The sequence below is a fragment of the Pseudophryne corroboree genome, chromosome 11 (genome assembly GCF_028390025.1).
Source record: "Pseudophryne corroboree isolate aPseCor3 chromosome 11, aPseCor3.hap2, whole genome shotgun sequence".
NCBI classification, from domain to species: domain Eukaryota; kingdom Metazoa; phylum Chordata; class Amphibia; order Anura; family Myobatrachidae; genus Pseudophryne; species Pseudophryne corroboree.
Genome location: NC_086454.1, coordinates 339092911 through 339115477, shown reverse-complemented (window position 1 = coordinate 339115477; position 22567 = coordinate 339092911). Strand labels below are relative to the sequence as shown.

At 55.7% G+C, this 22567-nt stretch overlaps 1 protein-coding gene and 2 non-coding genes across 4 annotated transcripts in view; 1 reads left to right on the top strand and 2 right to left on the bottom strand.

Annotated features, from left to right (window-relative positions):
* The window catches only part of VAC14 (VAC14 component of PIKFYVE complex), a 106806-nt gene that overhangs the window by 51856 nt on the left and 32383 nt on the right, over window positions 1-22567 (bottom strand). The window contains exons 10-11 of one of the 2 annotated variants that reach the window (XM_063945859.1): window positions 12788-12857; window positions 34-178 (exon numbers count right to left, since the gene is read on the bottom strand). In XM_063945859.1, the coding sequence (XP_063801929.1) occupies window positions 34-178; window positions 12788-12857 (215 nt within the window). The remainder of the gene's footprint in view (window positions 1-33; window positions 179-12787; window positions 12858-22567) is intronic. The other variant, XM_063945860.1, reaches the window with a different exon arrangement.
* TRNAG-GCC (transfer RNA glycine (anticodon GCC)) lies at window positions 14282-14352 on the top strand. Its single transcript has one exon. It is a non-coding gene; the product is annotated as a tRNA-Gly (tRNA).
* Window positions 15116-15186, bottom strand: TRNAG-GCC (transfer RNA glycine (anticodon GCC)). The gene has a single exon. It is a non-coding gene; the product is annotated as a tRNA-Gly (tRNA).

The window sequence follows — 22567 nt, the reverse complement described above, 5'->3', positions numbered from 1 at the left end:
CCAGGTATATAGATTACACACTGCGGTACGCACCTTACGGGGGGTCTTGATGTACAGGTGATAGAGCCATTTCAACACACAGATCCGGGTCATCATTCCCGTGCTGGGCTCATGGAGGTACAGATCCAACACTTGGACAATTCCATCCAGATTCAGGGTGACTGCGCCGGCCGGGGAGCTGAGGGACACACAAACAGTAAAACGATACAGTACCACTGATATCTATGCATGGTGCATGTAGTCACAGAGCTATCCGGCGCAGAGTCACACTGCAGGAAACAGCACGCTACACAATCACACCCTAACTGGCCGCAGGTAACCAGAGAACATTACATGTGTACAGGGCCATGGAGGGGGAGACATATGGTTGTACAGTAATTAACAGGTACCAAACATCAGCATTATGTAACTCATGGTTATGTTGTGCTGGGGCATGTAGTTCTACAAAAGCTGTATGGCCCCTGGCCATGGAATCCTGCCTCAGTACATCCAGTACGGGTGTTACCTACAGCGAGAGGACAGGCTACATCCGCACAGGGACTATACAGCAGTGACCGGTCACCAATCACAGTTACCCACATGTTGTCCTATACAGAACGATAAAAGAAAGGTTACAGCGCCACCTAGTGTGATGGAGACAGTAATACACTTGTGCGGAAAGCTGTGAAAGGAGACTTGTATACAGCACAGACAATGGACTTTCTTCAGTAAGGATTGCAATTTCTGCTAAACAGCAGTTTCTGCGATCAAATATTTGCCGCCCAGAAATAGAGAAGAAACGCCCGTTGCCGAAATTGTGAACGCTTCGTAATATGCAAATGTGCGCAGAACCATACGTAATTACCAGAACACGGGAGATTTCTTCTATATGCGCCAGGTAAGGTTGCCCACCATTCCTGCGACACAAGAGGCTGGAAGTGGTCATCGCTGACATCAGAGGCCCTCCTTATAAACGCCTGGGCACGCCTGCGTTTTATCACCCCCCTCCAGAAAACGGCGGGTCTTCGCCCTGAAACGCCAGCTTCCTGTCAGTCAATCAGCGGCTGCATTGCGATCACGATGTGTACGCATTTTGTGTCGCTATTTTACTCACGCGTGTGCAATGCAAACATGCGCAGTTGTTCGGTAATCGGACAGACTGCGATTTGCAAATTTTGCAATCCTTACTGAATGAGGGTCCAAAATACGTCTGTAAAGGACAATACACACTAGACAATGCTTCTGAATCTGAGGATATCAGCAGCAATCGCACACTCCTTAAGCATGGATCACAAAAGCAAAATCTTCCTCTAATGGGCAAAACCATGGCCCTCATTCCGAGTTGATCGGTCGCAAGGCGAATTTAGCAGAGTTACACACGCTAAGCCGCCGCCTACTGGGAGTGAATCTTAGCTTCTTAAAATTGCGACCAATGTATTCGCAATATTGCGATTACTAACTACTTAGCAGTTTCAGAGTAGCTCCAGACTTACTCTGCCTGTGCGATCAGTTCAGTGCTTGTCGTTCCTGGTTGACGTCACAAACACACCCAGCGTTCGCCCAGGCACTCCCACCGTTTCTCCGGCCACTCCTGCGTTTTTTCCGGAAACGGTAGCGTTTTCAGCCACACGCCCCTGAAACGCCGTGTTTCCGCCCAGTAACACCCATTTCCTGTCAATCACATTACGATCGCCGGAGCGAAGAAAAAGCCGTGAGTAAAAATACTTTCTTCATAGTAAAGTTACTTGGCGCAGTCGCAGTGCGAACTTTGCGCATGCGTACTAAGCGGATTTTCACTGCGATGCGATGAAAAAGAACGAGCGAACAACTCGGAATGAGGGCCCATGTGCACTGCAGGTGGGGCAGATGTAACGTGCAGAGAGAGAGATTTGGGTGGGTTATATTGTTTCTGTGCAGGGTAAAAACTGGCTGCTTTATTTTTACACTGCAATTTAGATTTTAGTTTTAAACACACCCCACCCAAATCTAACTCTCTCTGCATATGTTACATCTGCCCCACCTGCAGTGCACATGGTTTTGCCCATCAGAGGAAGATTTTGCTTTTGCGATCCATGCTGATTCAGGCCCTTATTCATTTGTCCAGGAGTTCAAGGGAAATCAGTCACATTGCATCATTTGCAAGTCGTCTAGTGCCTTCTCAGCATAACAGCGCCACCTAGTGCTGCGAACACCATAATACACACTCCCAACACAGAGGACAGCAGAGGAACAGTCACTTGGGTATGATCTGAACGGTGCCACGTGTGAGTGCAAAACGGCACGATGCTCCATAATCCATCAGTGACTCTGCTGTGTACGACACTTGTTATCCTGAGAACTAAAACACCGGTGACACCGGCAATATGCAGAGAAGAGGTTCCCAGGAACTATGCTCCGTCACTCCCATCATATATCTACCTTTCTAACAGTCACCTGGCATCTACCCTATCCGACACTCGGCACCTACCCTGCGTCTCCTCTGTCCGACACCCAGAGCCTACCCTGCATCTCCTCTATCCGACACCCAGCACCTACCCCGTGTCTCCTCTATCCGACACCCAGCACCTACCCTACGTCTCCTCTATCCGACAGCTACCCTGCATCTCCCCTATCCGACACCCACCCTGCGCCTCCTCTATCCGACACCTACCCTGCATCTCCCCTATCTGACACCCGGCACCTACCCTGCGTCTCCTCTATTCGACACCCGGCGCCTACCCTGCGTCTCCTCTATCCGACACCCGGCACCTACCCTGCGTCTCCTCTATCCGACACCCAGCACCTACCCTGCGTCTCCTCTATCCGACACCCGGCACGTAGCCTGTGTCTCTCCTCTAGCAGACACTCGGCACCTACCCTGCGTCTCCCCTATCCGACACCCGGCGCCTACCCTGCGTCTCCCCTATCCGACACCCGGCACCTACCCTGCGGCTTCTCTATCTGACACTCAGCACCTACCCTGCGTCTCCTCTATCCGACACCCAGCACCTACCCTGCGTCTCCTCTATCCGACAACTACCCTGTGTCTCCTCTGTGCTACACCCGGCACGTAGCCTGTGTCTCCTCTAGCAGACACTCAGCACCTACCCTGCGTCTCCCCTATCCGACACCCGGCGCCTACCCTGCGTCTCCCCTATCCAACACCCGGCACCTACCCTGCGGCTTCTCTATCTGACACTAAGCACCTACCCTGCGTCTCCTCTATCCGACACCCAGCACCTACCCTGCGTCTCCTCTATCCGACACCTACCCTGCGTCTCCTCTGTGCGACACCCAGCACGTAGCCTGCGTCTCCTCTATCAGACACCTGGCGCCTACCCTGCGTCTCCTCTATCCGACACCTGGCACGTAGCCTGCGTCTCCTCTATACGACACCTGGCACGTAGCCTGCGTCTCCTCTATCCGACACCTACCCTGCGTCTCCTCTGTCCGACACCCGGTGCCTACCCTGCGTCTCCTCTGTCCGACACCAAACACGTAGCCTGCGTCTCCCCTATCCGACACCCGTCTTCTCTGTCCGACACCCGGCACGTAGCCTGCGTCTCTTCTGTCCGACACGTAGCCTGCGTCTCCTCTATCCGACACCTGGCACCTACCCTGCGTCTCCTCTATCCATCACCTACCCTGCGTCTCCTCTATCCATCACCTACCCTGCGTCTCATGTGTCCGACACCCAGCACCTACCCTGTGTCTCCTCTATCCATCACCTACCCTGCGTCTCCTGTGTCCGACACCCGGCACCTACCCTGCGTCTCCTTCCTCTATTCATCACCCAGCACATACCCTGCCTCTCCTCTATCCGACACCTACCCTGCGTCTCCTCTATCCGACACCCGGCACCTACCCTGCGTCTCCTCTATCCGACACCCCGCACCTACCCTGCGTCTCCTCTATCCGACACCTACCCTGCGTCTCCTCTATCCGACACCCGGCACCTACCCTGCGTCTCCTCTATCCGACACCCACCCTGCGTCTCCTCTATCAGACACCCCGCACCTACCCTGCGTCTCCTCTATCCGACACCCCGCACCTACCCTGCGTCTCCTCTATCAGACACCCCGCACCTACCCTGCGTCTCCTCTATCCGACACCCCGCACCTACCATGCGTCTCCTCTATCCGTCACCCGGCACCTACCTTGCGTCTCCTCTATCCGACACCCGGCACCTACCCTGCGTCTCCTCTATCCGACACCCAGCACCTACCCTGCGTCTGTTCTATCCGACACCTACCCTGCATCTCCTCTATCCAACACCCAGCGTCAACCCTGCATCTCCTCTATCCGACACCCGGCACCTACCCTGCGTCTCCTCTATCCGTCACCCGGCACCTACCTTGCGTCTCCTCTATCCGTCACCCGGCACCTACCCTGCATCTCCTCTATCCGACACCCAGCACCTACCCTGCGTCTCCTCTATCAGACACCTGCCCTGCGTCTCCTCTATCAGACACCCGGCACCTACCCTGCGTCTCCTGTATCCGACACCCCGCACCTACCCTGCGTCTCCTCTATCAGACACTCAGCGCCTACCCTGCGTCTCCTCTATCAGACACTCAGCGCCTACCCTGCGCCTCCTCTGTCCGACACCCAACACGTAGCCTGCGTCTCCCCTATCCGACACCCGTCTCCACTGTCCGACACCCGGCACGTAGCCTGCGTCTCTTCTGTCCGACACGTAGCCTGCGTCTCCTCTATCCGACACCTGGCACCTACCCTGCGTCTCCTCTATCCATCACCTACCCTGCGTCTCCTGTGTCCGACACCCAGCACCTACCCTGCGTCTCCTCTATCCATCACCCAGCACCTACCCTGCGTCTCCTCTATCCATCACCTACCCTGCGTCTCCTGTGTCCGACACCCAGCACCTACCCTGCGTCTCCTCTATCCATCACCCAGCACCTACCCTGCATCTCCTCTATCCGACACCTACCCTGCGTCTCCTCTATCCGACACCCCGCACCTACCCTGCGTCTCCTCTATCCGACACCTACCCTGCGTCTCCTCTATCCGACACCTACCCTGCGTCTCCTCTATCCGACACCCCGCACCTACCCTGCGTCTCCTCTATCAGACACCTGCCCTGCGTCTCATCTATCAGACACCCGGCACCTACCCTGCGTCTCCTCTATCAGACACTCAGCGCCTACCCTGCGCCTCCTCTGTCCGACACCCAACACGTAGCCTGCGTCTCCCCTATCCGACACCCGTCTCCACTGTCCGACACCCGGCACGTAGCCTGCATCTCTTCTGTCCGACACGTAGCCTGCGTCTCCTCTATCCGACACCTGGCACCTACCCTGCGTCTCCTCTATCCATCACCTACCCTGCGTCTCCTCTATCCGACACCCAGCACCTACCCTGCGTCTCCTCTATCAGACACTCAGCGCCTACCCTGCGTCTCCTCTATCCGACACCCCGCACCTACCCTGCGTCTCCTCTATCAGACACCCCGCACCTACCCTGCGTCTCCTCTATCCGACACCCCGCACCTACCATGCGTCTCCTCTATCCGTCACCCGGCACCTACCTTGCGTCTCCTCTATCCGACACCCGGCACCTACCCTGCGTCTCCTCTATCCGACACCCAGCACCTACCCTGCGTCTGTTCTATCCGACACCTACCCTGCATCTCCTCTATCCAACACCCAGCGTCAACCCTGCATCTCCTCTATCCGACACCCGGCACCTACCCTGCGTCTCCTCTATCCGTCACCCGGCACCTACCTTGCGTCTCCTCTATCCGACACTCAGCGCCTACCCTGCGTCTCCTCTATCCATCACCTACCCTGCGTCTCCTCTATCCGACACCCAGCACCTACCCTGCGTCTCCTCTATCAGACACCTGCCCTGCGTCTCATCTATCAGACACCCGGCACCTACCCTGCGTCTCCTCTATCCGACACCCCGCACCTACCCTGCGTCTCCTCTATCCGACACCCAGCACCTACCCTGCGTCTGTTCTATCCGACACCTACCCTGCATCTCCTCTATCCAACACCCAGCGTCAACCCTGCATCTCCTCTATCCGACACCCGGCACCTACCCTGCGTCTCCTCTATCCGTCACCCGGCACCTACCTTGCGTCTCCTCTATCCGACACCTGGCACCTACCCTGCGTCTCCTCTATCCATCACCTACCCTGCGTCTCCTCTATCCGACACCCAGCACCTACCCTGCGTCTCCTCTATCAGACACCTGCCCTGCGTCTCATCTATCAGACACCCGGCACCTACCCTGCGTCTCCTCTATCCGACACCCCGCACCTACCCTGCGTCTCCTCTATCAGACACTCAGCGCCTACCCTGCGCCTCCTCTGTCCGACACCCAACACGTAGCCTGCGTCTCCCCTATCCGACACCCGTCTCCACTGTCCGACACCCGGCACGTAGCCTGCGTCTCTTCTGTCCGACACGTAGCCTGCGTCTCCTCTATCCGACACCTGGCACCTACCCTGCGTCTCCTCTATCCATCACCTACCCTGCGTCTCCTGTGTCCGACACCCAGCACCTACCCTGCGTCTCCTCTATCCATCACCCAGCACCTACCCTGCGTCTCCTCTATCCATCACCTACCCTGTGTCTCCTCTATCCATCACCTACCCTGCGTCTCCTCTATCCATCACCTACCCTGCGTCTCTTCTATCCATCACCTACCCTGCGTCTCCTGTGTCCGACACCCAGCATCTACCCTGCGTCTCCTCTATCCATCACCCAGCACCTACCCTGCGTCTCCTCTATCCGACACCTACCCTGTGTCTCCTCTATCCGACACCCCGCACCTACCCTGCGTCTCCTCTATCCGACACCTACCCTGCGTCTCCTCTATCCGACACCTACCCTGCGTCTCCTCTATCCGACACCCCGCACCTACCCTGCGTCTCCTCTATCAGACACTCAGCGCCTACCCTGCGCCTCCTCTGTCCGACACCCAACACGTAGCCTGCGTCTCCCCTATCCGACACCCGTCTCCACTGTCCGACACCCGGCACGTAGCCTGCGTCTCTTCTGTCCGACACGTAGCCTGCGTCTCCTCTATCCGACACCTGGCACCTACCCTGCGTCTCCTCTATCCATCACCTACCCTGCGTCTCCTGTGTCCGACACCCAGCACCGACCCTGCGTCTCCTCTATCCATCACCCAGCACCTACCCTGCGTCTCCTCTATCCATCACCTACCCTGCGTCTCCTCTATCCATCACCTACCCTGCGTCTCCTCTATCCATCACCTACCCTGCGTCTCCTGTGTCCGACACCCAGCACCTACCCTGCGTCTCCTCTATCCATCACCCAGCACCTACCCTGCGTCTCCTCTATCCGACACCCAGCACCTACCCTGCGTCTCCTCTATCCGACACCCAGCACCTACCCTGCGTCTCCTCTATCCGACACCTACCCTGCGTCTCCTCTATCCGACACCTACCCTGCGTCTCCTCTATCCGACACCCCGCACCTACCCTGCGTCTCCTCTATCAGACACTCAGCGCCTACCCTGCGCCTCCTCTGTCCGACACCCAACACGTAGCCTGCGTCTCCCCTATCCGACACCCGTCTCCACTGTCCGACACCCGGCACGTAGCCTGCATCTCTTCTGTCCGACACGTAGCCTGCGTCTCCTCTATCCGACACCTGGCACCTACCCTGCGTCTCCTCTATCCATCACCTACCCTGCGTCTCCTCTATCCGACACCCAGCACCTACCCTGCGTCTCCTCTATCAGACACCTGGCACCTACCCTGCGTCTCCTCTATCCGACACCACGCACCTACCCTGCGTCTCCTCTATCAGACACTCAGCGCCTACCCTGCGCCTCCTCTGTCCGACACCCAACACGTAGCCTGCGTCTCCCCTATCCGACACCCGTCTCCACTGTCCGACACCCGGCACGTAGCCTGCGTCTCTTCTGTCCGACACGTAGCCTGCGTCTCCTCTATTCGACACCTGGCACCTACCCTGCGTCTCCTCTATCCATCACCTACCCTGCGTCTCCTGTGTCCGACACCCAGCACCTACCCTGTGTCTCCTCTATCCATCACCTACCCTGCGTCTCCTCTATCCATCACCTACCCTGCGTCTCCTGTGTCCGACACCCAGCACCTACCCTGCGTCTCCTCTATCCATCACCCAGCACCTACCCTGCGTCTCCTCTATCCGACACCTACCCTGCGTCTCCTCTATCCGACACCCCGCACCTACCCTGCGTCTCCTCTATCCGACACCTACCCTGCATCTCCTCTATCCGACACCTACCCTGCGTCTCCTCTATCCGACACCTATCCTGCGTCTCCTCTATCCGACACCCCGCACCTACCCTGTGTCTCCTCTATCCGACACCCCGCACCTGCCCTGAGTCTCCTCTATCCGACACCCCGCACCTACCCTGAGTCTCCTCTATCCGACACCCCGCACCTACCCGGCGTCTCCTCTATCAGACACCCAGCGTCTACTCTGCGCCTCCTCTATCCGTCACCCGGCACCTACCCTGCGTCTCCTCTATCCGACACCTACCCTGCATCTCCTCTATCCGACACCTACCCTGCGTCTCCTCTATCCGACACCTACCCTGCGTCTCCTCTATCCGACACCTACCCTGCGTCTCCTCTATCCGACACCCCGCACCTACCCTGAGTCTCCTCTATCCGACACCCCGCACCTACCCTGAGTCTCCTCTATCCGACACCCGGTGCCTACCCTGCATCTCCTCTATCCAACACCTAGCGTCTACTCTGCGCCTCCTCTATCCGTCACCCGGCACCTACCCTGCGTCTCCTCTATCCGGCACCTACCCTGCGTCTCCTCTATCCATCACCTACCCTGCGTCTCCTCTATCCATCACCTACCCTGCGTCTCCTCTATCCATCACCTACCCTGCGTCTCCTGTTTCCGACACCCAGCACCTACCCAGCGTCTCCTCTATCCATCACCCAGCACCTACCCTGCGTCTCCTCTATCCGACACCTACCCTGCGTCTCCTCTATCCGACACCTACCCTGCGTCTCCTCTATCCGACACCCCGCACCTACCCTGCGTCTCCTCTATCAGACACTCAGCGCCTACCCTGCGCCTCCTCTGTCCAACACCCAACACGTAGCCTGCGTCTCCCCTATTCGACACCCGTCTCCACTGTCCGACACCCGGCACGTAGCCTGTGTCTCTTCTGTCCGACACGTAGCCTGCGTCTCCTCTATCCGACACCTGGCACCTACCCTGCGTCTCCTCTATCCATCACCTACCCTGCGTCTCCTGTGTCCGACACCCAGCACCTACCCTGTGTCTCCTCTATCCATCACCTACCCTGCGTCTCCTCTATCCATCACCTACCCTGCGTCTCCTGTGTCCGACACCCAGCACCTACCCTGCGTCTCCTCTATCCATCACCCAGCATCTACCCTGCGTCTCCTCTATCCGACACCTACCCTGCGTCTCCTCTATCCGACACCCCGCACCTACCCTGCGTCTCCTCTATCCGGCACCTACCCTGCGTCTCCTCTATCCGACACCCCGCACCTACCCTGCGTCTCCTCTATCCAACACCTACCCTGCGTCTCCTCTATCCGACACCCCGCACCTACCCTGCATCTCCTCTATCCGACACCCCGCACCTACCCTGCGTCTCCTCTATCCGACACCCCGCACCTACCCTGCGTCTCCTCTATCCGACACCTACCCTGCATCTCCTCTATCCGACACCCAGCGTCTACTCTGCGCCTCCTCTATCCGTCACCCGGCACCTACCCTGCGTCTCCTCTATCCGGCACCTACCCTGCGTCTCCTCTATCCATCACCTACCCTGCGTCTCCTCTATCCATCACCTACCCTGCGTCTCCTGTGTCCGACACCCAGCACCTACCCTGCGTCTCCTCTATCCATCACCCAGCACCTATCCTGCGTCTCCTCTATCCGACACCCGGCACCTACCCTGCGTCTCCTCTATCCGACACCTACCCTGCGTCTCCTCTATCCGACACCCCGCACCTACCCTGCGTCTCCTCTATCCGACACCCCGCACCTACGCTGCGTCTCCTCTATCCGACACCCCGCACCTACCCTGCGTCTCCTCTATCCGACACCCCGCACCTACCCTGCGTCTCCTCTATCAGACACCCCGCACCTACCCTGCGTCTCCTCTATCCGACTCCCCGCACCTACCCTGCGTCTCCTCTAGCAGACACCCAGCACCTACCCTACGTCTCCTCTATCCGACACCTACCCTGCATCTCCCCTACCCGACACCCGGCAACCTACCCTGCATCCCCTCTATCCGACACCCAGCGTCTACCCTGCGCCTCCTCTATCCGACACCCGGCACCTATCCTGCGTCTCCTCTATCCGTCACCTACCCTGCGTCTCCTCTATCCGACACCTACCCTGCATCTCCTCTATCCGACACCCCGCACCTACCCTGCGTCTCCTGTGTCCGACACCCAGCACCTACCCTGCATCTCCTCTATCCGACACTCAGCGTCTACCCTGCGCCTCCTCTATCCGACACCCGGTGCCTACCCTGCATCTCCTCTATCCGACACCCAGCGTCTACCCTGCGCCTCCTCTATCCGACACCCGGCACCTACCCTGCATCTCCTCTATCCGGCACCTACCCTGCGTCTCCTCTATCCATCACCTACCCTGCGCCTCCTCTATCCGACACCCGGCACCTACCCTGCGTCTCCTCTATCTGTCACCCGGCACCTACCCTGCGTCTCCTGTATCCGACACCCAGCATCTACCCTGCGTCTCATGTATCCGACACCCAGCGTCTACCCTGCGTCTCCTCTATCCGACACCCAGCACCTGCCCTGCGTCTCCTCTATCCGACACCCAGCACCTACCCTGCGTCTCCTCTATCAGACACCTGCCCTGCGTCTCCTCTATCCGACACCCGGCACCTACCCTGCGTCTCCTCTATCCGACACCCAGCACCTACCCTGCGTCTCCTCTATCAGACACCTGCCCTGCGTCTCCTCTATCAGACACCCGGCACCTACCCTGCGTCTCCTCTATCAGACACCCCGCACCTACCCTGCGTCTCCTCTATCCGACACTCAGCACCTACCCTGCGTCTCCTCTATCCGACACCCAGCGCCTACCCTGCGTCTCTTCTATCCGACACCCAGCGCCTACCCTGCGTCTCCTCTATCCGACACTCAGCACCTACCCTGCGTCTCCTCTATCCGACACCTACCCTGCGTCTCCTCTATCCGACACCTACCCTGCGTCTCCTCTATCCGACACCTACCCTGCGTCTCCTCTATCCGACACCCAGCACCTACCCTGCGTCTCCTCTATCCGACACCCTGCACCTACCCTGCGTCTCCTCTATCCGACACTCAGCACCTACCCTGCGTCTCCTCTATCCGACACCCTGCACCTACCCTGCGTCTCCTCTATCAGACACCTAGCACCTACCCTGCATCTCCTCTATCCGACACCCCGCACCTACCCTGAGTCTCCTCTATCCGACACCCAGCACCTACCCCGAGTCTCCTCTATCCGACACCCCGCACCTACCCTGCGTCTCCTCTATCCGACACCCCGCACCTACCCTGCGTCTCCTCTATTAGACACCCCGCACCTACCCTGCGTCTCCTCTATCCGACACCCAGCACCTACCCTGCGTCTCCTCTATCCGACACCCAGCACCTACCCTGCATCTCCTCTATCCGACACCCAGCACCTACCCTGCGTCTCCTCTATCCGACACCCAGCACCTACCCTGCGTCTCCTCTATCCGACACCCAGCACCTACCCTGCGTCTCCTCTATCAGACACCTGCCCTGCGTCTCCTCTATCCGACACCCGGCACCTACCCTGCGTCTCCTCTATCCGACACTCAGCACCTACCCTGCGTCTCCTCTATCCGACACCCTGCACCTACCCTGCGTCTCCTCTATCCGACACTCAGCACCTACCCTGCGTCTCCTCTATCCGACACCCTGCACCTACCCTGCGTCTCCTCTATCCGACACTCAGCACCTACCCTGCATCTCCTCTATCCGACACCCGGCGCCTACCCTGCGTCTCCTCTATCCGACACCCAGCGCCTACCCTGCGTCTCCTCTATCCGACACCTACCCTGCATCTCCTCAATCCGACACCCAGCGCCTACCCTGCGTCTCCTGTATCCGACACCCAGCGTCCACCCCGCGTCCCCTATGTCCGCCAACTACTGTTGATCTCTCCCGTTCGATACGCTGTGCCTGCACTGTCATTACACCATGCTACCATCAGTAGGTGTATAGCAGCCTCTATTTCCAGTGATTGACCTCCATAAAATAATGACGGTGAATTACATAGTGCTGCAGGGACAGCAGGATTTCACCGGCGTAAATGTGGAACAGCAGTTGAACATGGATCCAGTCCAGGTTTTCTTTAGGTCAGAGATGAACTGCAGCTTAGCTGATTAACAGCACCTGGTTAGCTAGCTTTACAAATGCTGTCTGTGCACAGGGATAACGCTCCTGATGGTAGACAAGCTGCCCAGGCGATAGGCTGGGGGTGTGGGGTTATGCTAAGAGCCATTGGATTCTGTACCAACTTGATTGCCGGAACATGGAATATTATGCTGTGACCTGCTGTTACACCATGTGAATGACCTAACCTATAGGAAATCAATGACGTTCCCTGTGGCCCCTATGTACTTCACAGAAAGCGTTTACAAAAGGTAAGTCTACCATAACTCTTCTTGTTGCACCATGTGAGTGACCTACCCTATGGGAAATGAATATACTTGCTGTATGTGATCATTGTCACAATAGTTATGGATTCCAATACAATGAAATGTATTATAAAGAGAACAGGGCAGAAGTAATTACCCTCCTAACCTTCTTGGTGCAAACACGTTGATGTTGTCCAGGCTGGAGTCATTTGCCATGTCTGCCGTTCCTGCAAAAAGACACAGGACGGATCAGTTACTGCCTGCTGGCTAACGGACACAGAGCACCCTGCACTCTCACAGAGAACCGGGGGTGGACCACCGCCACATGCACACCGGGGGAGGACCGCCGCCATGCGCCAGGGGAGGGACACCGCCACACAAACACCGCCACGCGCACACCAAGACAGGAACACCACCACGCACCAGGGGAGGGGCACTGCCACGCGCACACCAGGACAGGAACACCGCCACGAGCCAGGGGAGGGCACCGCTACACAAACACCAGGACAGGAATACCGCCACGCGCACACCAAGACAGGAACACCACCATGCGCCAGGGGAGGGGCACTGCCACGCACACACCGAGAGGAACACCGCCACGCGCCAGGGGAGGGGCACCGCCACACGAACACCAAGACAGGAACACCACCACGTGACAGGGCAGGGGCACCGCCATGTGCACACCAAGACAGGCACACCACCACACGCCAAGACAGGGACACCGCCAAACACACACCAAGACAGGAACACCGCCACACACACACCAAAACCGCCACGCGCACACCAAGACAGGAACACCACCATGCGCCAGGGGAGGGGCACCGCCACGCACACACCAAGAGAGGAACACCGCCACGCGCCAGGGGAGGGGCACCGCCACGCGCACACCAAGACAGGAACACCACCACGTGACAGGGCAGGGGCACCGCCAAGTGCACACCAAGACAGGCACACCACCACGCGCCAAGACAGGGACACCGCCACACACACACACACACCAAGACAGGGACACCGCCACACACACACCAAAACCGCCACGCGCACACCAAGACAGGAACACCACCATGCGCCAGGGGAGGGGCACCGCTACGCACACACCAAGAGAGGAACACCGCCACGCGCCAGGGGAGGGGCACCGCCACGCGCACACCAAGACAGGAACACCACCACGTGACAGGGCAGGGGCACCGCCATGTGCACACCAAGACAGGCACACCACCACGCGCCAAGACAGGGACACCACCACACACACACCAAGACAGGAACACCGCCACACGCAAACCAAAACCGCCACGCGCACACCAAGACAGGGGCACCGCCACGCGCGCCCACCGGGGGGAGGGACACAGCCACACGCGCACACCAAGACAGGAAAACCGCCACGCGCACCCACCAGGAGAGGGACACCGCCACGCGCACCCAAACAAGGGAGGGATACCGCCACACACCAAGACAGAAACACTGCCACGCGCGCCCAACCAGGGGTGGGACACTGCCACGCACGCCCAACTGGGGGAGGGAAACCGCCGCGCACGCCCAACCGGGGGAGGGACACCGCCAGCAAAACTGTCCAGGGGCAGCACTTTGCGGGGGGGCTGTACACGCGGGGAACTGCACACAGTGGGAAACTGTACACAAAAACATATCTGCAGCATTGGTGGTTCAGTGGTAGAATTCTCGCCTGCCACGCGGGAGGCCCGGGTTCGATTCCCGGCCAATGCAAGATACATTTTTCTTTTCACTTTATTTTTCCCCGTTTACACAGCTGTCTGGAAGCCTGACGCCACCATTCTCCCCCAGCGTGCGTGCGTGTTATATATATAAGTACCCTGAAGACGGGACATCTGGATACACAGCCTCTCATTGGCTACTGCTGCAAAGAGACAAAGATGTTCCTTTCATCCCGACACCCTTATACAAAAGAGAGTGGGCCCATTAAATGATGTGCCTTGGAGAACCCCCTTTGTTACTCCCTGCACCCCCTTCCTTCAGTAAGTGTACACAAGCAGCACACCTAAGAGAAGGTGACGTCTATTTACTATAATAGCGACTCAAAATCTTAATGGACAATTCTTTCCATAACAGGGAATATCGCTGCAGCCCGACTGGTCTCCAATGTCTGTAAGTAGCCGGCCATTCTTCCCACTGGGCTCTGACAATATGGCTGCCTGCTAGAGACGGGAAAGAAGCAGATGAGTGGGAGCGATGGCACCAGTGTAGATGCTGGACTGGTGAAGGGGTGACACAGGACACAGCTCTGTAATATCACTCCAAACCTTCACATCGGAGGTCCAAACATTCTCCCCAGACCTCTGGGCCTCTAGTTAGGGTGCTGTGGGTATAGGCAGCTCCGTCAACTCTGACAGTAAGTAATGTATGTATCTTACAGCAATGCAGAGCACGCAGGCTCCATAGAAACACAGTCATTCATGCTAGGGCTGTTTGGTTATTTTAAAAATAAACTAAAATGAAATAAAACATATCTTGCATTGGCCGGGAATCGAACCCGGGCCTCCCGCGTGGCAGGCGAGAATTCTACCACTGAACCACCAATGCTGCAGATGCTGGACACTGCACGGAACACTACTCATAGAGCAGGTAGAGGGAACACACTCAGGAATGTAACACAGGGGCCTCTGCCACATCAGCAGGGAATAGCAGCATCTGCTCCATGCACGAAGCACAAGTGTGTATTGTAATATCAGCGAGGAGCGTTTACTGTAACGGTGAGAGGGGCTCATCCCCAGGAGCTGGACCGCTAACACCACACAAGCGCAGGTTTCTAAAACTAATTTTCCTGAAGACAACACATGTGGAATAGAGGTGCACAGACAGTCCCAAATATGCACTAGCGGTCCCCATTATACAAGAGGAGTTCCAGCCATGCACTAACAATCCCTGATACATAGGAGAGGTCCCCGACATGCACTAGCAGTCACCGTTATACAGGAGAGGTCCCCGACACGCATTAGAGGTCCCTAATATACAGGAAAAGTCCCTGACATGCACTGACAGTCCCTGTTATACAGGAGAGGTCCCCGTCATGCACTGACAGTCCCTGTTATACAGGAGAGGTCCCCGTCATGCACTGACAGTCCCTGTTATACAGGAGAGCTCCCAGACATGCACTAGAGGTCCCTGTTAAACAGGAGAGGTCCCTGCATGTAATAGAGGTCCCTGTTATACAGGAGAGGTCCTCGACACGCATTAGAGGTCCCTAATATACAGGAAAAGTCCCCGATATGCACTGACAGTCCCTGTTATACAGGAGAGGACCCCGACATGCACTATCAGTCCCTGTCACACAGGTAAGGTCCCCGACATGCACCATCAGTCCTTGTTATTCCGGAAAAGTCCCAGACATGTACTAGCAGTCCCTGTTATACAGGAGAGGTCCCAGACATGCACTAGAGGTCCCTGTTATACAGGAGAGGTCCCCAACATGCACTGACAGTCCCTGTTATACAGGAGGGGTCCCTCTTATGCACTAGCAGTCCCTGTTATACAGGAGAGGTCCCCGACATGTACTAGTGGTCCCTGTTATAGAGAAGAGGTCCCCAACATGCACTAGAGGTCCCTGTTAAAGAGGAGCGGTCCCTGACATGCACTAGAGGTCCCTGTTAAAGAGGAGAGGTCCCTGACATGCATTAGAGGTCCCTGTTACAGAAGAGAGGTCCCCGACATGCACTAGAGGTCTCTGTTATACAGGAGAGGTCCCCGACATGCACTAGAGGTCCCTGTTATACAGGAGAGGTCTCCCGACATGCACTAGAGGTCCCTGTTATAGAGGAGAGGTCCCCGACATGCACTAGAGGTCCCTGTTATAGAGGAGAGGTCCCAGACATGTACTAGAGGTCCCTGTTATACAGGAGAGGTCCCCGACATGCACCGACAGTCCCTGTTATACAGGAGAGGTCCCTCTTATGCACTAGCAGTCCCTGTTATACAGGAGAGGTCCCCGACATGCACTAGAGGTCCCTGTTATAGAGGAGAGGGACCCCCACATACACTAGAGGTCCCTGTTATAGAGGAGAGGTCCCCGACATACACTAGTGCTCCTTCTTAAAAAGGATTTATCCCTGAAAAAATAAGAATTTACTCACCGGTAATTCTATTTCTCGAAGTCCGTAGTGGATGCTGGGTACTCCGTAAGGACCATGGGGAATAGACGGGCTCCGCAGGAGACTGGGCACTCTTTAAAGAAAGATTAGGTACTACATCTGGTGTGCACTGGCTCCTCCCTCTATGCCCCTCCTCCAGACCTCAGTTAGGGAAACTGTGCCCGGAAGAGCTGACATTACTAGGAAAGGATTTGGAATCCAGGGTAAGACTCATACCAGCCACACCAATCACACCGTACAACTCGTGATAACTATACCCAGTTAACAGTATGAATAACAGCTGAGCCTCATTCAACAGATGGCTCAGAACAATAACCCTATAGTTAAGCAATAACTATATACAAGTATTGCAGAAGTCCGCACTTGGGACGGGCTCCCAGCATCCACTACGGACTACGAGAAATAGAATTACCGGTGAGTAAATTCTTATTTTCTCTGACGTCCTAGTGGATGCTGGGTACTCCGTAAGGACCATGGGGATTATACCAAAGCTCCCAAACGGGCGGGAGAGTGCGGATGACTCTGCAGCACCGAATGAGCAAACTCAAGGTCCTCCTCAGCCAGGGTATCAAACTTGTAGAATTTTGCAAACGTGTTCGATCCCGACCAGGTAGCAGCTCGGCAAAGTTGTAAAGCCGAGACCCTTCGGGCAGCCGCCCAAGAAGAGCCCACCTTCCTCGTGGAATGGGCTTTTACTGATTTAGGATGCGGCAGTCCAGCCGCAGAATGTGCAAGTTGAATCGTGCTACAGATCCAGCGAGCAATAGTCTGCTTAGAAGCAGGAGCACCCAGCTTGTTGGCTGCATGCAGGATAAACAGCGAGTCAGTTTTTCTGACTCTAGCCGTCCTGGAAACATAGATTTTCAGGGCCCGGACTACGTCCAGCAACTTGGAAGCCTCCAAGTCCTTAGTAGCCGCAGGCACCACAATAGGCTGGTTCAAATGAAACGCTGATACCACCTTAGGGAGAAATTGGGGACGAGTCCTCAATTCTGCCCTGTCCATATGGAAGATCAGATAGGGGCTTTTACATGACAAAGCCGCCAATTCTGACACACGCCTAGCCGAAGCTAAGGCCAATAGCATGACCACTTTCCACGTGAGATATTTTAGCTCCATGGTCTGAAGTGGCTCAAACCAATGTGATTTTAGGAAATCCAACACAACGTTGAGATCCCAAGGTGCCACTGGAGGCACAAAAGGGGGCTGAATATGCAGCACTCCCTTGACAAACGTCTGAACTTCAGGCAGTGAAACCAGTTCTTTTTGAAAGAAAATAGACAGGGCCGAAATCTGGACTTTTATGGATCCCAATTTTAGGCCCATAGTCACTCCTGACTGTAGGAAGTGCAGAAATCGACCCAGCTGAAATTCCTCTGTTGGGGCCTTCATAGCCTCACACCAAGCAACATATTTTCGCCATATGCGGTGATAATGTTTTGCTGTCACATCCTTCCTAGCTTTTATCAGCGTAGGAATGACTTCAACCGGAATGCCCTTTTCCATCAGGATCCGGCGTTCAACCGCCATGCCGTCAAACGCAGCCGCGGTAAGTCTTGGAACAGACAGGGCCCCTGCTGCAGCAGGTCCTGTCGGAGCGGCAGAGGCCAAGGGTCCTCTGAGATCATTTCTTGTAGTTCCGGGTACCAAGACCTTCTTGGCCAATCCGGAACGATGAGTATAGTTCTTACTCCTCTCTTTCTTATTATCCTCAGTACCTTTGGTATGAGAGGAAGAGGGGGGAACACATAAACCGATTGGTACACCCACGGTGTCACTAGAGCGTCCACAGCTATCGCCTGAGGGTCCCTTGACCTGGCGCAATATCTTTTTAGCTTTTTGTTGAGGCGGGACGCCATCATGTCCACCTGTGGCCTTTCCCAACGATTTACAATCAGCTGGAAGACTTCTGGATGAAGTCCCCACTCTCCCGGGTAGAGGTCGTGCCTGCTGAGGAAGTCTGCTTCCCAGTTGTCCACTCCCGGAATGAACACTGCTGACAGTGCTATCACGTGATTCTCTGCCCATCGGAGAATCCTTGTGGCTTCTGCCATTGCCATCCTGCTTCTTGTGCCGCCCTGTCGGTTTACATGGGCGACCGCCGTGATGTTGTCTGACTGAATCAGCACCGGCTGGTTTTGAAGCAGGGGTTTTGCTTGACTTAGGGCATTGTAAATGGCCCTTAGTTCCAGAATATTTATGTGTGGGGAAGTCTCCTGACTCGACCATTGTCCTTGGAAGTTTCTTCCCTGAGTGACTGCCCCCCAACCTCGGAGGCTTGCATCCGTGGTCACCAGGACCCAGTCCTGTATGCCGAATCTGCGGCCCTCGAGAAGATGAGCACTCTGCAGCCACCACAGCAGAGACACCCTGGCCCTCGGGGACAGGGTGATCAGCCGATGCATCTGAAGATGCGATCCGGACCACTTGTCTAACAGATCCCACTGAAAGATCCTTGCATGGAACCTGCCGAAGGGAATTGCTTCGTAAGAAGCTACCATCTTTCCCAGGACTCGCGTGCAGTGATGCACAGACACCTGTTTTGGTTTCAGGAGGTCTCTGACCAGAGATGACAACTCCTTGGCCTTCTCCTCCGGGAGAAACACCTTCTTCTGTTCTGTGTCCAGAATCATACCCAAGAACAACAGACGCGTCGTAGGAACCAGCTGCGACTTTGGGATATTCAGAATCCAGCCGTGCTGTTGTAGCACTTCCTGAGATAGTGCTACTCCGACCAACAACTGCTCCATGGACCTCGCCTTTATAAGGAGATCGTCCAAGTACGGGATAATTATAACTCCCTTCTTTCGAAGGAGTATCATCATTTCGGCCATTACCTTGGTAAATACCCTCGGTGCCGTGGACAGACCAAACGGCAACGTCTGGAATTGGTAATGGCAGTCCTGTACCACAAATCGGAGGTACTCCTGGCGAGGTGGGTAAATGGGGACATGTAGGTAAGCATCCTTGATGTCCAGTGATACCATATAATCTCCCTCTTCCAGGCTTGCAATAACCGCCCTGAGCGATTCCATTTTGAACTTGAACTTCCTTATATAAGTGTTCAAGGATTTCAAATTTAGAATGGGTCTCACCGAACCGTCTGGTTTCGGTACCACAAACATTGTGGAATAGTAACCCCGTCCCTGTTGAAGGAGGGGAACTTTGATTATCACCTGCTGGAGGTACAGCTTGTGAATTGCCGCCAGTACTACCTCCCTGTCCTTGGGAGTAGCTGGCAAGGCAGATTTGAGGTAACGGCGAGGGGGAGACGTCTCAAACTCCAGCTTGTATCCCTGAGATACCACTTGTAGAACCCAGAGATCCACCTGTGAGCGAACCCACTGGTCGCAGAAGCTCCGGAGACGGGCCCCCACCGCACCTGGCTCCACCTGTGGAGCCCCAGCGTCATGCGGTGGACTTAGTGGAAGCAGGGGAGGATTTTTGTTCCTGAGAACTGGCTGTCTGGTGCAGCTTTTTCCCTCTACCCCTGCCTCTGGGCAGAAAGGACGCGCCTCTGACCCGCTTGCCTTTCTGAGGCCGAAAGGACTGTACTTGATAATACGGTGCTTTCTTAGGCTGTGAGGGAACCTGAGGTAAAAAAGTCGACTTCCCAGCTGTTGCTGTGGATACGAGGTCCGAGAGACCGTCCCCAAACAATTCTTCACCCTTATAAGGCAAAACCTCCATGTGCCTTTTAGAATCAGCATCACCTGTCCACTGCCGAGTCCATAATACTCTCCTGGCAGAAATGGACATTGCATTAATTCTAGATGCCAGCCGGCAAATGTCCCTCTGTGCATCCCTCATATATAAGACTACGTCTTTAATATGCTCTATGGTTAGCAAAATAGTGTCCCTGTCAAGGGAATCAATGTTATCAGACAGGGAATCAGACCATGCTGCTGCAGCACTACACATCCATGCTGAAGCAATTGCAGGTCTCAGTATAGTACCTGAGTGTGTATACACAGAAAGCAGGAGGCTATCCTGAAGTCTATCTGCAGGCTCCTTTAAGGCGGCCGTATCCTGAGACGGCAGTGCCACCTTTTTTGATAAGCGTGTGAGCGCCTTGTCCACCCTAGGGGATGTCTTCCAGCGTAACCTATCCGTTGGCGGGAAAGGGTACGCCATTAGTAACCGCTTAGAAATCACTAGTTTCTTATCTGGGGAACCCCACGCTTCTTCACACAATTCATTTAACTCATCAGATGGGGGAAAAGTCACTGGCTGCTTTTTCTCCCCAAACATAATACCCTTTTTTATGGTAACCGGGTTAATGTCAGAAATGTGCAACACATTTTTCATTGCCGTAATCATGCATCGGATGGCCCTTGTGGATTGTACATTTGTCTCATCCTCGTCGACACTGGATTCAGACTCCGTGTCGACATCTGTGTCTGCCATCTGAGGTAGCGGGCGTTTTTGGGCCCCTGATGGCCTCTGAGATGCCTGGGCAGGCGCGGGCTGAGATGCCGGCTGTCCCAAAGCTGCGTCATCGAACCTTTTATGCAAGGAGTTGACACTGTCGGTTAATACCTTCCACATATCCATCCACTCTGGTGTCGGCCCCGCAGGGGGCGACATCACACTTATCGGCACCTGCTCCGCCTCCACGTAAGCGTCCTCATCAAACATGTCGACACAGCCGTACCGACACACCGCACACACACACACGGAATGCTCTGACTGAGGACAGGACCCCACAAAGTCCTTTGGGGAGACAGAGAGAGAGTATGCCAGCACACACCAGAGCGCTATATAACAGAGGGATTTACACTATACACAAAGTGAATTTTCCCCCAATAGCTGCTTATATCACAATTTGCGCCTAAATTTATGTGCCCCCCCTCTCTTTTTTACCCTTTCCGTAGTGTATACTGCAGGGGAGAGCCTGGGGAGCGTCCTTCCAGCGGAGCTGTGAAGAGAAAATGGCGCTGGCTGTGCTGAGGAAGATAGCCCCGCCCCTTCAGCGGCGGGCTTCTCCCGCTTTTTTAATAGTAATTATGGCGGGGGATTAGGCACATATACAGTTTAGAACTGTATTATGTGCATTTTGCCACTTAAGGTATACTAATTGCAGCCCAGGGCGTCCCCCCCCCCCCCCAGCGCCCTGCACCCACCAGTGACCGGAGCGTGTGGTGTGCTGTGGGAGCAATGGCGCACAGCTGCAGTGCTGTGCGCTACCTTATTGAAGACCGGAGTCTTCAGCCGCCGATTTTCTCCGGAATCTTCCGTCTTCTGGCTCTGCAAGGGAGACGGCGGCGCGGCTCCGGGAACGGACGATCGAGGTCGGGCCCTGTGTTCGATCCCTCTGGAGCTAATGGTGTCCAGTAGCCTTAGAAGCACAAGCTAGCTGCAAGCAGGTAGGTTTGCTTCTCTCCCCTAAGTCCCACGTAGCAGTGAGTCTGTTGCCAGCAGATCTCACTGAAAATAAAAAACCTAACAAATACTTTCTTTTTAGTGAACTCAGGAGAGCCCACTAAGTGCATCCAGCTCTGGCCGGGCACAGATTCTAACTGAGGTCTGGAGGAGGGGCATAGAGGGAGGAGCCAGTGCACACCAGATGAAGTACCTAATCTTTCTTTAAAGAGTGCCCAGTCTCCTGCGGAGCCCGTCTATTCCCCATGGTCCTTACGGAGTACCCAGCATCCACTAGGACGTCAGAGAAACCCTAATGGTCCCTGTTATACAGGAGAGGTCCCAGACATGCACTAGAGGTCCCCGTTATACAGGAGAGGTTCCTCAACACACAGAGGTCCCTAATATACAGGAAAAGTCCCCGACATGCACTGACAGTCCCTGTTATACAGGAG